This window comes from Podarcis gaigeae, assembly GCF_964106915.1.
Source record: "Podarcis gaigeae genome assembly, chromosome: 14".
NCBI lineage: Eukaryota > Metazoa > Chordata > Lepidosauria > Squamata > Lacertidae > Podarcis > Podarcis gaigeae.
This window is the reverse complement of record NC_139690.1, coordinates 30,854,994-30,872,547: the sequence shown is the minus strand read 5'-3', so window position 1 is coordinate 30,872,547 and position 17,554 is coordinate 30,854,994. Positions and strand designations below refer to the sequence as shown.

The 17,554-nt window shown below is 45.9% G+C and overlaps 1 protein-coding gene across 2 annotated transcripts in view; it reads left to right on the top strand.

The window, feature by feature from the left end:
- Positions 1-17,554, top strand: part of NHERF2 (NHERF family PDZ scaffold protein 2) — a 62,381-nt gene that overhangs the window by 2,562 nt on the left and 42,265 nt on the right. For both annotated transcript variants that reach the window (XM_083712092.1, XM_083712093.1), the window contains exon 2: positions 5,605-5,865. In XM_083712092.1, coding sequence (XP_083568218.1) covers positions 5,605-5,865 — 261 coding nt within the window. The remainder of the gene's footprint in view (positions 1-5,604; positions 5,866-17,554) is intronic.

Sequence of the window (17,554 nt, the reverse complement as noted above, 5' to 3'; positions counted from 1 at the left end):
TGAGTGAGTAGAGAGAGAATCTCAAAATGTTAGTTTTGGGGTTGGCAGCCACGGTCTCTGGGCAAAATCTGCCCTACTCCCTGTTTGGTGCCATTTTGCCTCTCGGTTACCAAGCCAGGGAGAGCATAAATTGGATGTAGATGAGCAGCGTCTGTGGAAATGAGATGTTGCAGCAGGACAGTAGGGTGTTGGCTGTGTCCTCACCTTCCTTGCCAAACCTGGCTCTCAAATGAAATTAGTTTCTGACAGAAGAACCTAAGAAGAGCCAGCTATGAATTTGTCCAGTCCTTTTTCGAAGCCATCCAAGTTTATAGCCGCCATTGTATCTTCTGGTAGCAAATTCCACAGTTTAACAATGCTAACTGTGCAGAGAAGTACTTTTTTGAATCTGTCCTGAATCTTCCGACAGTTAGCATTGGATTAACATTCAGCTGACTTGGGCACCAACTCTTGGGATTATCTAGATCCACTTGGTTCAGGATTCAAGAAGCTGTAACTTGGCACTTTATGAAATACCTGCATTCAGTCAGTCAGACTTCTTTCTTGGAAAACATAGGTCATCACAAAAATGCAAACAGGATAGATCACTTCAGCACAGGTGGCCCCCAGCAGATGAGCCGCCATGTTGTACAGTAGGGGTTGCCAACCTAGCACCTGCATGCGCCATGGCACCCATGGGTGCCTCTGGGCAGGTGCCCCAGATTCTGAGCTTTCTTTCCTTTCTTATCTATTTAAAAAAGTAAGTCTCCAGCCCTCCTAGAAAGAAAGTTATGGAGTAAAATGTGCAGGTACCTTCTAAGTGATTTCTATGAAATTATTGTGGTGTGGCTTACCATGTACATTTTGCTTGGTACCGAGGGATGCTCCCTGTTGCTATTAGACAGCAACAGCATCAGGCAAGGCTATATGGTCAGGCAACCACGTCTGAAGCTGTAGAAGTGAGAAGTCAGTGGACAGGCAGAGATCAGAGGTGACAGTGGCAGTGATGGGGTGAATGGGAATGTTTGTAGGAGAGTCTTTCTGTTTGCGCTGGAGAGAGTAGCTATGCCTTGCTCTGAGTGTGGATGCCAAAATAATTAGAACTTGTATTTATGCCCTTTTAAAATGTGTTGTGGAAGAGGAGGTTATTGGGTTGTCTTTTTTTTGCTATTGTTATGTATTTTCTCCTTTCTATATCATGATCTTATGTTGTGAAATGCCCTGAGATCTACGGGTATAGGGTGGTATACAAAGAAACAAGCAATCAAATCAAGCCCCAAAGAGGATTTGAGAGGTGATCAGCTGCTCTCTTGTGTCACAAAAATGACCAGCTTCCCTTGCCTTGCTGAGGAACTTACTCCTGCCAAAGCCCAGTTGCTTCCAGGAGTGGGGAGGCCTTTGTCTTTAACCCACCCCTGCCACTGCCTTATTCTGTGGTCCTGGCCTCTGTTCACTTCCCTTGGTCTGCTATGTGCACTGCTTGTGTTTTTGCAAAGCTCCTTGAATAGCTCTGCGTTCCTTCTGATCCTTCATTGCAATTGCTGCACAGTTGAAATGTTTACTTGCTCTGCGGTTGAGCTCGGAGGCCGTCTTAATGGGAAGGAATGAGCAGGCTGGAATCTGCGTCGGAAATCAGGTTTTAGGATTTGTTTTGTTTTGTTTTCAAACCACGGGGGTTTCCTTTCGTTTCTGCATGTAGGAGTCGAGCTGGATTGGCAACGTTCTTCTCTAGCTCAGGTGAATTAGTTGCACAAAGCATAAAGCATGAATGCCTCTGTGGAAATTTTCATATTGGTAGATGAATGCAGCCTTGCAAGTAACTGCTCGGCTGCAGTCTGCAAGAGGTGTCCCTAGGCGAACAAGCAACAGAACTTTTGCAAACTGGAAGAAGAGGCGAATAGGTGACTCCTACCCCCTACTTCTCTGGGGCCATAAATGGCATGTGTCACCAGGTGGCTGATGCAAAGTGGCTCTGAAAGGGAGCAGAAGGCCTGCCTGGCACTCGCATCGTTGCTCTTCCAGCAAGCGTATGATTGGCAGTGCCTGGCTCATTGCCTCCGGAGATTGCAGGCAGGAAGGATTTTCCAGCTCCCTGGCTCAGTTTAGTTAGTTCATTTTAAGATGGGCTGCACTCTGTAAATTTCACACCATGGGCATTCTGTCATCCACAGAGACTGGCTGCCTAACCTTGTGTTCAGGGTAGATGAATGAAGAGGCACTTAGGTCCTCAGCATCGTTTGTCATTTGGTACCTTGGTGGCTGGACAGTGTCCTCTCTGAGAAGCTGCATGTGGGCAAATGCAGGAGCAAATGGCTGGCACGGGCTGCCATCGCACCTCTTGACCATGCAGGCACAGCCCATGGCAGTCACTGCTGGTCTGCCTGTCATGCTTTTGCACAGCTGGGAAAAGCATTCAATGAGCAGAGCAGCAGAGGGGAAATGGACCCCCTCTCTCTGGTTACTAATTGCCTAAGGGGCCTCCTGGGATGATCTCTTATAGCACGTGGGCAGGTACATGCTTGCAAGAGGTAATCCTGCACAGCATCTGTCTCTGCCTTCCCCAGCCTAGTGCCCCACAGATGTTTTGGGCTACAGCAACTCACATCACCCCCAGTTTCATGCAGTCATGGAGGGCACCAGTAGGGGAAGGCTGTTCTCTCTAATATTTGCTTAACTTTCATAGATTTTAATTCTGTGCCATCTGCTATGAATTTTGGAAAGCTGTTTGTCCATCTGTTCTTTTATGCATTTGGAAACATTCTTAAGACACAGTGAGCAGATTTTGCATGTTGTCCCCTGAGATCAAGGAGCAGGGTTTTAGCTATTTTTGGGAACCATTGGATGCCATTTTGCATCCAGACGGAGGACTGATCTTTTCAAAACTGTACTGATTTCGATCAATCAATCAATCAATCAATCAATCAATGTTTATTATGGCAAACAACCAGAATATTTAAACCATAATTTCTGCATAATTCTCTACATAAACAATAAAAACGATTGATCTGTGGTTTAACAACAAACACTGATTTAACTGCACTGTTTGTTTGTTTTTGGTTTCTTCAAATTCCTGAGCCACCTGGCTAACAGGTTCCCCCTGTACCAAAGGTAGCCCAATTTACTGCCTTTAACAGTGTTCAAACATGCTGCTCCATCTTCCCTTAGTATAAGGCCATCTCTGTAAGGTAGCATGAGATCGTGAGCCCCGCTAGGTCAAGCAAGTCCCCACTTAGCCCAGCATCCTGCTTCTTACAGAGGCTGGCAAGGTAGTCTCAGGAAACACATAAGCAGAGAATGCAGGCAGCAGCCTGCTTCTGTGGTTGTTTGCCTCAGCATCTGGCATACTCAGGTAGACATCCTCTGAATGTGGACGTTCCAGTTAGCTTAATTAAGAACGTCAGCTGGACCAGACGTTAGGCCTGTCCAGTGTAGCATCATCCCACATTGTAGCCAAACAGATGTCTCCAGGAAGGTCAAAAGGAAGGTACCTGAAGGCAGGTATCCTCAGATGAAGGTATGCACCTCTCAGATTACAGAATGCTCTTCCAAAATATTACCTGGGACTGCCTGTGGATTTTGCTAAAGTTGTCCCCCCTCCCCCAGCCTCAGTTGAATACACTCTGAAGTTTCCTGCCAAATCCTTGCCTAGAGGATCCTGAGAGTTGGTTGGAAAAGTTGCAAAGTAAAATTGAGTCAAGGACAGATATAAAGCGTTACAGCTTGAGTTATGGGTCCGTGGCGCACTGTTTTTGATAGCTTGGGGGGGGGGAGAGGGAAACTTACATACCGTATTTTTTGCTCTATAAGACTCACTTTTTCCCTCCTAAAAAGTAAGGGGAAATATGTGTGCGTCTTATGGAGCGAATGCAGGCTGCGCAGCTATCCCAGAAGCCAGAACAGCAAGAGGGATTGCTGATTTCACTGCGCAGCGATCCCTCTTGCTGTTCTAGCTTCTGAGATTCAGAATATTTTTTTTCTTGTTTTCTTCCTCCAAAAACTAGGTGCGTCTTGTGGTCTGGTGCGTCTTATAGAGTGAAAAATACGGTAACTGCGCTGGGCAAGCACAGAATTTGGATAAGGTCACATCTGCTGACATCATCCTCAGCCCATGAAAGCTAGAGATGCTACAGGTGGTTGTCTTGTCTTGAAGGTGTTAACAGTGACACACCAGAACCAAAGTAACCTCAAAGAACCAGTAGACATACCTTTAACTTGCCTTGTCCACCAGTTTGGTTCTTTCTAGTGGATCAACTAAATATTTAGGGGATTAATCTTAGGTACCGCAGGTCTTGCAACCATACTTTTCTGGGCATTATGTTAGCTGAAAGTTCTCCACTATGGTGCCACTGTGGTGTAGTGGTTAGAGTGTCAGACTAGGACCTGGGAGTAACCGAGGTTCAAATCCCCATTTGGCCATGGGGCTCGCTGGGTGACCTTTGGCTGGTCACAACCTCCTAGCCTTTCTTCCTTTTCCTTTTAAAATTAATTAATATTTTAAAGCTTTTCAGTTGTACAAAATAAGGGGGGGGGGGAGAAAGAGAAGAAACATAATACAATATATGGTAACAGATATTTTATTATTTATGCACAATACATATATGATTATTAATATATTACGTTCTGTGTAAACTTGTTCCAAATATCAGTATATTTATCCATTTTTAAAGAAATTATACTTTTCAGATATATATATTTCACTGATTTTCCAATCATTTTGACATTTTAAAACTTGACTTCCTTCCCCCTCTTTCTGCAGTTTTTAAAATTTATTTTTAATACCTTCTGCATATCCAAATTAACTTAACTTACTCATTTATTTACTGTATTTTTCCGTCTATAGGACGTCCCCATGTATAAGATGCCCCCTACTTTGGGGTACTCAAAAATACACAGTCCACCCTCGGCACTATCCATGTATTAGATGCCCCCTAATTTTTGACTTTATTTTTTAGGGGGTGAAACCTAGTCTTATACATGGAAAAATATGCTATCTTCTTTAAATATATACTCTTATGTAACTGCAGGTTGTTACAATAATCCTGCCAGTGTTTTTATCTGCTTACAGTTTATCTGTAAATATTCAATAAACCATTTCCATACTTTTATAAAAAGTTTTATAAAAAGTTTATTTATCAGCATATTTAGCCAAACAAACCCTGCATCTATGAGCAATCCGTTCATATGTTGTGAGTGCTGCCGTGCCTTCGATCCATTGGTTAAAGGAAACCATTGGTTAATAGCAGGCTTCCTCAACCTCGGCCCTCCAGATGTTTTGAGAGTACAATTCCCATCATCCCTGACCACTGGTCTTGCTAGCTAGGGATCATGGGAGTTATAGGCCAAAAACATCTGGAGGGCCGAGGTTGAGGAAGCCTGGTTAATAGGTTATATTAGCCCAACCTACCTCACAGGGTTGTTGTGAGGATTCGGTGGAGAACCACGAATACCACCTTGAGCTCCTTGGAGAAAAAAGCTGGGATATAAATGCAGCAAATAAATAAACACAACGCACCAGGCATACGGTTTGCACTTGGCTGAAATTCTGTAGCCGTAATTGCTTGGTTTCCACCCCTGGGAGTCCCTGCTCATATTTGTTTTCTTCCTTTCCTGCCCATCCTTCGCCAGGTGGTGCAGCGCATCAAGGCCACGGAAGCAGAGACTCGCTTGCTGGTGGTGGACAAAGAGACCGACGAGTACCTGCGGAGCCTGCAGCTCACCTGCACTGAGGAGATGGCCCGCACAGGCATCGTGGCAAACCCCGAGGTGTCGCCGGTCAAGCCGACTGCAAGCGACAACAACGGCGAGGCCTGGAAGCCCCAGCTGGAGCTGAGCAACCAAAACCTCAAGAGGCACAAGCACAGCTTGAGCTCAGAGAGTGGGAAGAAGGTAAGGCCAATTTTGGGCGCATTTGGAGGGTTGTGTGGGTGTGACTCCGGGCAGCCTGAGGTTTCTGGGTCGCTCTGGACTTTCCAGGATGGTGGCGGCCATGTGCAAGCGTGATTTATATTTCTCCGCTTAAAGCACACTTGCACCACTTTAAGTCATGGCTCCCCTCAAAGTATCCTGGAAGCTGTAGTTTGTCAAGCATGCTGGCGTCACAGAGCTGCAGTTCCCAGCACCCGTGGCAAACAACAGTTCCCATGAATGTTATAGAGTGGTATGAGAACACATTTTGAAGGCATGCTGCACATCCCTGACGGAGTTTGTATTTAAAGAGGAAGCTACCGCAATTTCTGAAACAACATGTGAAACAGAGAGCAGACGGCCTTTGAAATTCTGGATTTTGCAAAGCAGTTTTCCGGCCAAGTTATGCGTAACAGAATGTGTATAATTGTGTGCATAGAAATGCCCCTCTTGGTGAAGAAAATGCTTTTATTGGGGAAATTGTATTGCAAAAAAATGTGTACTTTGGGCAAAATTGCATACAACGGTGTGGGTATCAGGAGAGATCAGCACTGAAATGCATGACGAATTTTCATGAGGACTAGCCAAACTTATATGGAAATGTGTAGGTGTTAAGGTAGGGGAAATGAGCTGCTGAAAGAGGCTGAAATGGTCAGATTCCACCATTCCTTGCCCAGCCACTGAAAACGCCTGATTGTGTTTCTCTTGGGCTAGGGGTGACAGATGGACTTGCTTTGAAGGAATACATAAAGGCTGGCCGGGTGGGTGGCTAGGGGCACCCAGCAGCATTTTGCCTGGACATTGGGAGTGAGTGTCAGGACTGTGATGAATACACAGCAGAGGGAGGTTTTTAGTTGGGCTTTCCTGCACCAGGGAGGGGTGTGGTGGTGGGAGGGATAATCTGGCATTAGCGGAAGGGGAAGGGTTAGGGGAATGAAGTGGTCCTTAGTTACTCTGTGGCAAATGAGGTCAAGATGTGTCGTTAGGGCTCTATTTACAGGCGCCTGGGGTCATGCCATCAGCAGATTCTCTACGCTGAAAAGGGGGCTAAGATATTAACTCCATTAATTCCGACCTCATGGCATGTGAGATAGACGGTGTGCCCATTTGGTGGTTTGTAGCAAAACAGGCAGGCAAAACGGGAATACTGCGACCACGAAACCCAGATTCTGTGTCCTGAATAATTGAAGGGAAGCTACACACGTTTGCAAAAGTTTGCAGACAGTTTTGGATTGGCTCTCGATAGAGTAAAGGGTATCTGTTTGGGTGTGGGCAGAAGGAACTGCATGGATAACTGAAGTCCCAACATTTGTTTGAAGTATTGTTCCACGTTCTCCTACCCAGGCTTGCAAAACTTCTTCTGCATCAGACATGACTCACCTTGGTTCTACGCAAATGTAATTAAATTGGAGAAATAAATGACAACAATAATAAAAAAGTCAGAATTGCTACCCAGCTGAGAAACTTGACAAAAAATTTTCCTCTCTCATCCTGTATTGGAAATGGTTTTTCATAGTGGTGTTTAGACAGGCAGCCTTGTTTTTTTTAAAAAAAGCCTCAATGTGGACTAGTGATTTGTGAGCTCTTCTTTGAAATACAGTTAAATTTACAGAATAATCCTATCCATATATGCCTGCCCTTTGCACAGGCCATTCAGTTTGTGTGTAAGAGAGAGGTATATTTGGGTTTTGGTTGCTGCTGTGTTTTAATTTGTATTTTGAATCCAGTTTGTTTTTTTTAATGCTACTTTTCATTTTATAGTTAAATTTGATTCTGAAATGTGTGCATTTCCACCCTGGGACCTTTGGGTGTTGGGCAGATTATTATTATTATTTGAAATGAGCACATGAATAAATATTTTTAATGGGGCTTGCTCCCAGGCAAGGGCAGACAATCTTGCACCAGGTACGTCTTAAACCGGTTGAGAACCCTACTGATTTTATAGGTGTCTTTGCATTGTAATGAGCCCCAGGCCAGGAGCCCTGATAACCTCAGGCAAGCGCATGTAGCTCAGCTCCTGAGAATGCCGTCATGTTCCCTTGACTCCTTTACAAATGCACTTCCGCTCTTGCTCTGCGCAGGCTTTTGAAAAAGAGAAAAAGCAACAGTGAACAGAGAGGGTCACCATCAGGTCAGGTTTATAAAGCTTAAATTACAGCTGCTGCGAAACACCTTATTAGAGAGACCCTGGGGCAGGATCTGCAGCCTTCCCAGCACTAATTAGCCCACTTGTGATGTTTTCCAGGGGAGTGGGTGGAAATCGCTCTCTCGCATGTTGCGAATGGATCGCTAAGGGGGAGGGAAGCATCAGCCCCTCTCCTGAGTAAAGTTGAACTAATGGCAGTGTGTACCCCACTACAGTGGTACCTTGGTTTAAGAACAGCTTAGTTCATGAACAACTTGGATTAAGAACGCTGCAATCCCAGAAGTAGGTGTTTTGGTTTGTGAACTTTGCCTTGGAAGCAGAACATGTTCCGCATCCTGTTGAGTGTGTTCCATTTGTAAATTGAGTCCCCCGCTACTATGGGAAAGCACGCCTTGGTTTAAGAACGCTTTGCTTTAAGAACGGACTTCCGGGAACAGATTAAGTTTGTAAACCAAGGTATCACCATATATATATATATATATATGCAGGTTTTGGTGTCCTCGGGTGTCTTCCCGTGTAAAAGTTGGGGTGTCTAGGCGACGTTTCGACGAGGTCTCACTCGTCATCTTCAGGCTGGTGCTTTCGGCTTCTTGTTACTGGAACAGAGCGGGATCTCAATGTTTGAGTTCCTATAAATACTGTAGAGGGGGTGTGGTGTCTAGCCTCCAATGTTCTGGGCAGAGAGGAAGTTCCCAGGCTAGTGTGCCTTTTCTTCTTTTGTTCCTTAATTACTTGAGAGATACCTTGAGTGATTTCTTGAGTGATATCCTGAGTACCACTTAGGTGGGTCATTAGGTGTGGATTAGTTGCTAAAGTCTTTGTGTCTTGACCTCTTGAACTTTGTGAAGAGTTTTCCTGAGAAGATGGATGTATTGCACTTAGTTGTGCTTTGGCTTGGCTTCGTGTGTAGGGGCGAGCTGTGGTTTTGTGGCTTGTGTCAGCCAGATCTGTGTAGGGATTGCAGGGGGGTGCAGCATCCGGAGGTGCCACCATGGATTGGCTACTGGATGGTGTCAGTAATTCATCTGTGGAGAGGGTCTGGGTTTGGGTCTGGTGTGGTTGATTGGTGTTGGCGTTCTGTGTGCCTCTGGATCTGGTGTCAGTTTTTGTGGAGAGGGCTAATTTCCAGATGTCTGGCAAGCGGGATGTGTCGTCACGCTTGTTCATGTTGTGAGGGTGTTTCTCTATCTCGATGGCTTCCATGATTATTCTCTTGTGGTGATGTTCCGTGTTAAAGAGCAATTTGGAATCTGCAAAATTAATTTCGTGTCCTGTTTCTTTCATGTGTTGGAAAAGAGAGGAAGTTTTTTCTTCTTTTTTGACGGCATTCTTGTGTTCTGCGATACGTGCATTTATTCGTCTGTTTGTTTGTCCAATGTACGTGGCTGGGCAGACTTTGCAGGGTATTTCATAGATCTCAAATGTGTTAATTGCCAATGGATACCAGCAAAACAGGATTACGAAGCTAATCCAAAAGGAAACACCCCCCAAAAACCAAGACACAGAAGAAAACAATGGCATGGCCCTCCTTCCTTATATCAAGGGCACTACAGATAAAATTAGCAAAATCCTCCATAAACACAATATCAAAACAGCCTTTTGCACCAACCAAAAAATAGCCAATATCCTCAGAAACCCCAAGGATAAAATCCAGTTGGAAAACCAAGGGATCTATGAAATACCCTGCAAAGTCTGCCCAGCCACGTACATTGGACAAACAAACAGACGAATAAATGCACGTATCGCAGAACACAAGAATGCCGTCAAAAAAGAAGAAAAAACTTCCTCTCTTTTCCAACACATGAAAGAAACAGGACACGAAATTAATTTTGCAGATTCCAAATTGCTCTTTAACACGGAACATCACCACAAGAGAATAATCATGGAAGCCATCGAGATAGAGAAACACCCTCACAACATGAACAAGCGTGACGACACATCCCGCTTGCCAGACATCTGGAAATTAGCCCTCTCCACAAAAACTGACACCAGATCCAGAGGCACACAGAACGCCAACACCAATCAACCACACCAGACCCAAACCCAGACCCTCTCCACAGATGAATTACTGACACCATCCAGTAGCCAATCCATGGTGGCACCTCCGGATGCTGCACCCCCCTGCAATCCCTACACAGATCTGGCTGACACAAGCCACAAAACCACAGCTCGCCCCTACACACGAAGCCAAGCCAAAGCACAACTAAGTGCAATACATCCATCTTCTCAGGAAAACTCTTCACAAAGTTCAAGAGGTCAAGACACAAAGACTTTAGCAACTAATCCACACCTAATGACCCACCTAAGTGGTACTCAGGATATCACTCAAGAAATCACTCAAGGTATCTCTCAAGTAATTAAGGAACAAAAGAAGAAAAGGCACACTAGCCTGGGAACTTCCTCTCTGCCCAGAACATTGGAGGCTAGACACCACACCCCCTCTACAGTATTTATAGGAACTCAAACATTGAGATCCCGCTCTGTTCCAGTAACAAGAAGCCGAAAGCACCAGCCTGAAGATGACGAGTGAGACCTCGTCGAAACGTCGCCTAGACACCCCAACTTTTACACGGGAAGACACCCGAGGACACCAAAACCTGCATTCCTGTACCCGTGAAAATCTACGAAAGCAAATATATATATATATATATATATATATATATATATATGGGAAATAAATTAAATTATATGCCCCACAGAAATCTCAGTTCTGCAACCTGCCGAAATGAGGCAGATAAGCATATTTACATTTTTCTCCCACCCTCCTCTTATTCTGCATTATTGGGGTGAGGGGCAGTGACTAGCATTTTCTATCTGCTGTAACTTTTGTTCATCCATATGTCCCCCTCAGATAGCTTCTCAGAGTTCAGTACATAAATGTACCTGTGCTTTCAGGTTTATACTGAAGACTATAGACCTGCTCTTTAAAAAAAAAAAAAAATTAAAATCCATTTTTGAAGTCTTGCAGGATTGTGGCCTTTGGTGCACCGCACCGGCCTGGCTGCTCTCAGGCAGACTTAACAGGTGAGGCTGTGATTTAGGGTCCTCTGCCACAGAACTACAGACCCTCCTCAAACGTTTTCCAGATTCTATACAGGGCTGGCTTTTAAAAACTCAAAACATTCATATCCAGCCCAGGAAAGGTTCGTTTTATGCTTTTTCTCAGACAAGCTCCGATTGCGAGGGAAGATTGCACAGTGGCATGTTTTAGGCCTCAACGGCGCGCTTTTCTGAGAGGACAAGGAAGATTCATGGCCGTTTGAGAGCCTGCTACATTGCTGACACAGTCCAGTTTTAACTGTTGCTAGAACCAATGAGACATGTTATCACCCCAGGCAAGTAGCTCAGTTGGTTAGAGCTTGGTGCTGATAATGCCAAGGTTGCAGGTTCAATTCTTGTATGGGACAGCTGCATATTCCTGCATTGCAGGGGGTTGCATTAGATGATACTCAGGGCCACTTCCAACTCTACACTTCAATGATTTGGGGTGGCTTGTTGTTGGTTACCCTCTAGAACAGCAGCGGGGATAGTTTTCTCAGCCCGAGGGCCACATTTTCCTGTGGGCAACCTTCCAGGGGCCACATGCCTGCAGTGGGGAAGGCTAAAGGCAAAAGCGGGCAGGGGAATGAGTGTCAATATTACCTTTGTACAGTGGGCTAGTTTCTACATCCGCTGCACTTTCCATCCTCCAGGCAAGCAGGAAACATCATCAGAATTCAAGGACATGTCCCAGGCAGGTAACAATCTTCCAGGAGGGGATGGAGCAGGGGCGTGGCTTCGAGAGAGTTCTGAGGGCCAGATAAGAAGCTTGGAGGGCCATGGGTTCCCCACCCCTGTTATAAAACATGTTGATGCTCCTCTTGGCACCTTGACCCCCTTGGCTTTTCCTTCTCTCTGCCTGTCACCACCATTCTTATTATCGCTATCATTTCCCTCTGTTGTTTCCCCTTCACCGTGCTACAGTTCCCAGCACCCTTAAACTACAGTTCCCATATGCCTTGGGAGGAAGTGCTTTAGATGCGCGCTGAACGTGCTTGAAATCTGCGGTGTGGATCTGCCAGCGTTCTTGCAGAAAGCGCAAGCCCGAGGGAGGGTCTGGGGCAGGCATGGGATCAAAGTGTGCGCTCGGTGCCATACGCATGACCTCAGAGCATCCTCCTCTCCTTCTCCCGCCTCCCATTAGAGTTCTGGTCAGGAACTTGAACCGCCTGGTTGTTTTTGAGTCGGGGTGTTGGCAGGAAGCCCCTCCCAAGAAGGAAGGTATCCACCCCGCAACAGAAATTTCCTCTGCAGCTGTATTTTTAGTGAAACACAAAGCAAGTGGAAACGGTTGGGAGGTGGGAGCAAGATTAGCATCAGGATGGGCTAGGCTGGGCCCCATGTTTGTTCCCAGGGACACCAGCGAGCGCCGTGGGTCTCTGGACTAAAGGAGCTTCAGATTCCCAGCAGAAAGGGTGGTTGCTGCTGAGGAACTGTGCACCAATGTCTCAGTACAAGACTTAGCAGTGTGATGTTTCCATGGCCAGGATCAGGCCGCTGGGTGCAAAAGAACAATACAGTGGTACCTCGGGTTACATACGCTTCAGGTTACAGACTCCGCTAACCCAGAAATAGTGCTTCAGGTTAAGAACTTTGCTTCAGGATGAGAACAGAAATTGTGCTCTGGCGGTGCGGCAGCAGCAGGAGGCCCCATTAGCTAAAGTGGTGCTTCAGGTTAAGAACAGTTTCAGGTTAAGTACGGACCTCCGGAAAGAATTAACTTCTTAACCCGAGGTACCACTGTACTCTGAAATCATCTTGTTAGTCCTCATGCTGGCTCTAAAGAGATGGAAGTAGTACCCCAACATCTTGACCCTCTTCTTCCATTGCCCAGGATTTTTGTTTTATTGTGTATTTGCTGCATTTATATCCCACCCTTCCTCTGAGGAGTACATGGCTCTTTTCCTCCCCATCTCACCCTCACGACAACCCTGTGAGGGAGGTTAGGCTGAGAGCGAGTGACTGAGATCACCCAGTGAGCTTCATGACAGTGGGGGATTTGAACCCTGGTCTCCCAGGCCTTAGTCCGATGTTCTGACCGCTACATCACGCTGGCATTGCATATGGTGATAAGAGGTTTTGGCTCAAAACCTGCCTCAGTGCATGTTTTACGCAGATAAAATGGGTACAAAGATGCATAGTTTGTGAAATACAAAAGTGCTTCAGAGACGGTGCTTCACGCGGGTTGAAAAATATCAATTTGTAGATTGATGGGGAAACAGGAAGTAGGAGACTTATGAACGAACACATGCAAAACAGAGACATATCAAGTGATCTTGAGCGTGCAATAAGGAACAAAAACCTCATTATCCAAAGGGGCACTCCCTTATCCCTGATCTAACTCAAATGAGATAGTGAGACCCAGTGCAGTACAGTGGTTAGAATATTATTCTAGGACCCAGGAGACAAGGGTTCGAATCCCACTTGGCTATGAAGCTCCCTGGGTGCCCTTAGGCCCGTCATTACGTCGCAGGGTTGTTGTGGGGAATAAATGAGGAGCAGCTGCCTCTTTTTTCTTCCCTGGGTTCCTGCCTGGTGAATGGGTCTGGAAAGGATTGGGCGGTCTCAAATTCTCAATCTCTCTCTAACCAGATAAGAAAGAGTGTTGTGTTTTTTTAAAAAAATGTAAACTTCCTTTATTCGGGGAATTAATTAATAAGCCAGAAACTTTCAAACTCACTCACTGGCTTGTAAGAATATTAAATAGCTGTAAACTAATTAGGAATATGTTGGCAGGACCCAGGCGACTGCGTGAGCTCTCGTGTGCTCCTTATTCTGCAGATCCCCGGCTTAATCTTTTACATCTGACTGTTTAAGCGTTTGCCTGACAAACAGTGCTGCATTCAGGCAAGCCACAGATTTAAGTGGTGGCTTTAAAGTTCTCTGAAGGGCCTTTTAATTCCATTAACAGGTTGGCGAATGCGGGATTAGTGGGTCATTTAAGACCTCTGAGCAGCTCTTCATTGGGATTTCTGATAAAGGAGCTCTGGGGAAAAACCCAAAGGCCCCAATAGACTAGAGCTGATTTTCCCACGGGTTTGAAGGGAGCAGGAGGTGTTTTAGAAGCTCCCGGAGGAGCTGGAAGAGTTAGAGGCAAATTGAGCAGTCATGTGCTGACAACTCAGAACCATGGAAGGGACCCAAGGGTCATCAACAATGCAATGCCCCCTGCAATGCCATGGGTGGCAAAAGAGAGAGAGAATTGAGATTGCAAAGTTGTGCACTTGGAAAAATTGATGGCAGGTTTCTCAGACTTCTCAGTGTGCATTTGTGATGATTTGTACTCATGATGGTGTTGGAGTGGTTATACGAAGAGCCTGATGAATCAGGCCAGAGGGGACCTAACTTGCCCAACATCCTGGTCTCCCAGTGGCCAACCAGAAGCTAGTGGGAAACTCTCAAGCAGAACCTCACACATCTGAGGCTGGAGGGGAAGGCTTTCAGGTCAGGGAGGATGATGTCCAGCTTCAGCCCCCTCACCTTTTGTTTTTAGAAAACAAGCACTTCTCTCAATTTGAGATAGGCCAGTGTGTTTGGTCCCCAGGAAAGCAAGATGTTCAACTTGGTGCAGAGAGGGGTTGGGGAGAGGAATTATTTTGAGCCAGGGCCTAGGCTTTTCAGAGGCATGTGAACTAGTAATGGAGGCGGTGCCTCTGAGCAGGACTTTATCTCCTTCCCCTTATCACCAAATAACCATCAACTTATAAAGTCCACAAACTAGAAGCAGTGGCGTAGCGTGGGGGGTGCAGGAGCGGCCGGCCGGGCCGGGCGCAACATCTGGGGGTTAGGGTTAGTGGGCGCAAATCCACGGGTTAGGGGGCACAAATTACTTGCCTTGCCCCGGGTGCTGACAACCCACGCTACGCCACTGACTAGAAGCCTCAGGTCCCAGTTCCTCTCTTCTTAGAGATTAGATGCAATGATTCTGTTAAAAGCTCATGGCTGCTGTTGTCCCTGGATACCTTTTTGCAGGGGAAAGAACATCAACAGACTTGTTGAACGATCTCCTCCACCCCATCTTCGGTGTCCTTTGGGCCTCCTTTTGCTTTCTCGGAACCAAGTTCTTCACAGCTCTGTTCTCTTTCGGGGAAAGGGCCTGCTGGTGATGTTTCCTGGAAGTAGAGCTGTGTTTATGCCAATGGCCCAAGCGATTTGGTGATGATGGGTGGTGGGGAAAGAGTTCCTTTAACATGTCTGTGATGATCTCTAGGGATGGGAGAGCGCCAGGGAGGGGGGAGAAAGTTGACCCAACTGACAATTAAAAGCGAACCTGCTGAATTCACACTTTGCAAAACAATGCAAGAACACAGCCTCCTTGGAAATATGTCCTTTCCTGACTTTTGCAGTGCAGTTGTTATGGGTACAAAAATGCATGTGCTAAGGTAAAGTGTCCATAAAAATGCATATATTGGTAAAAAATACCATGCAAAAGAGGAAAATTGCTTTGTAAACAAGTGTACTTTGGGCAAAATTGCATACAAAATGTGTATATTGGGAGGCATTTGCACTAAAATGCTGATGAATTCTAAGGAGGGTTTTTAACAATGCAACCAGATGTGGTGAACTGAATTTAAGACTGGAAAAATGAGAAGCTAAAATGACAGATTTCCCTCTGCTTAGGGATCACCCAAGGTGGCTGGGCAATCTTCTCAGGATTCAGAAAAAGCCACTCTCTTGCAGTTTTGCAGAGGAAACTGCAAGGGCACTTTGCGGCTGCCATTGATGCTGGGTCAGCGCTAGTGTGCCAGTGGTGGGTGGCCCCAAGGGGGTGTGATGAGGGCAAGGAGGCTCCCCTGGGTTGTGGTGAACTTGCTCCTTGGTGAGAGATTGGAGCAGCTGGCAGGTGCATGCGTGTGGGTTCACCTGGCTCCCAAGAGTGAAGTGGAATGGCAGGGAGCTGCATCTGTGGTTAGAGCATGAACCCAGCTCACAAACGCATATTCAGTGTGATTGGTGGAAGATTTTGCTACTTCATATTCTTTTGATTGGTTGGTTGTAATTAGAATCCTGTTAACTGCTTTAGAGTGGGAGTTTTGGGCCCCCAAAGCAGTATACTGTATATAGATAAATCGTAACATTTATCAAGTTTTTAAGGATTATTTTATGGATTGTGTTATTGTATGATTAAAAAAAATCTATTTGCCTGTTTGCAAATTGCTCTTTTGCAAAGGGTGGCAACATAAATTATCTAACTAAGGAACACACTGCTACATTGGAACCCCTGAGAAATTATCCCCTTCTTTCATACCACTAGGGTAGCCATGCAAACCCCTTTTTCAACATGCCAGGGAGCTGCCTTTTAGCCTTTTACAGACACAGTGGTCAAGATAACTTGCCTTTTTTTTTAAACCTCTGGCAAAAAAAACAACCTCCCTGGCTGACTGTTCTGAACAAAGGCTGGGATCTGTGGACAGGTTCCCAAATGCTTCAGCCGTAATTCAGAGCAATATATCAGGATTATCATGCCAGGTTAATAGCTATGAAGCCTTCTTGATAGACTCTGATTAAAAGCACCTTCAGAAGCCAAGTGCGTCATAATGGAGACAGATCTGCCAGGAGAGCAGAATCTGTCAGGGTCTTGCAGACAGAATAGTCAGTGGATTGGAGCGCTGTTCCTATAAGCAAGGGCTTTTGGGGGGGTGTAGTGGGGGGAAAGACTGTTAAAATGGAGACATGGCAGGGCAGGCTTTGCCAACCTGGTGCTCCCCAGATGTTTGGGACTGCAGCCTCGCTCAGCACAGCTGTAGGATGCTGAGGCTAATGGCAGCTGTAGTCTAAAACAGTGGCGTAGCGTGGGTTGTCAGCACCCAGGGCAAGGCAAGTAATTTGCACCCCCTAACTCGTGGATTTGCGCCCCCTAACCCGTGGATTTGCGCCCCCTAACCCCCAGATGTTGCGCCCGGCCCCCCTGCACCCCCCACGCTACGCCACTGGTCTAAAATATCTGGAGGGTGTGAGGTTGAAGCACAGGAGTGGGGCAGAGTTGCTCTTGTGCTTGAATCATGTTTGTGGGTTTCCGACTGGGGCATCTAGTTGGCCACTGTGAGAGCAGGATGCTGGACTACATGGGCCCTTGGTCTGATCCAGCAGGCTCTTCTTATGTTCCTAGATTAGGGAAGGCTTGGATAGATCTCTGTTCTGATCTTTCAGGGCACTATTTACATTCCTGCTAAAGATCTCGATTAGCCACTTAGCTTTAATTAACAGCACTGTTATGTCAGCTCAAAATTTCCTCTTGTGTTGACAGTAAGCCATCTAAAATGCTGTTCCTGGCCTAGGTAACATTTCAAGGCCAGCAGCTTTGGTTGTTGGTGTGGAAACCCTCTCAGGCAAAACCAAGAGGTGTTTTTTTCCAGCTGTCTTTGATGAAAATTACATTTATAGCTTTAATAGTAGTAAGAAGTGGAACGTACATAACATGACTGCAGAATCTCTCCAAGAAAGCACTTGTAGTCAAGAAATGGAAGCCAACAGCTCTCTGAGGAG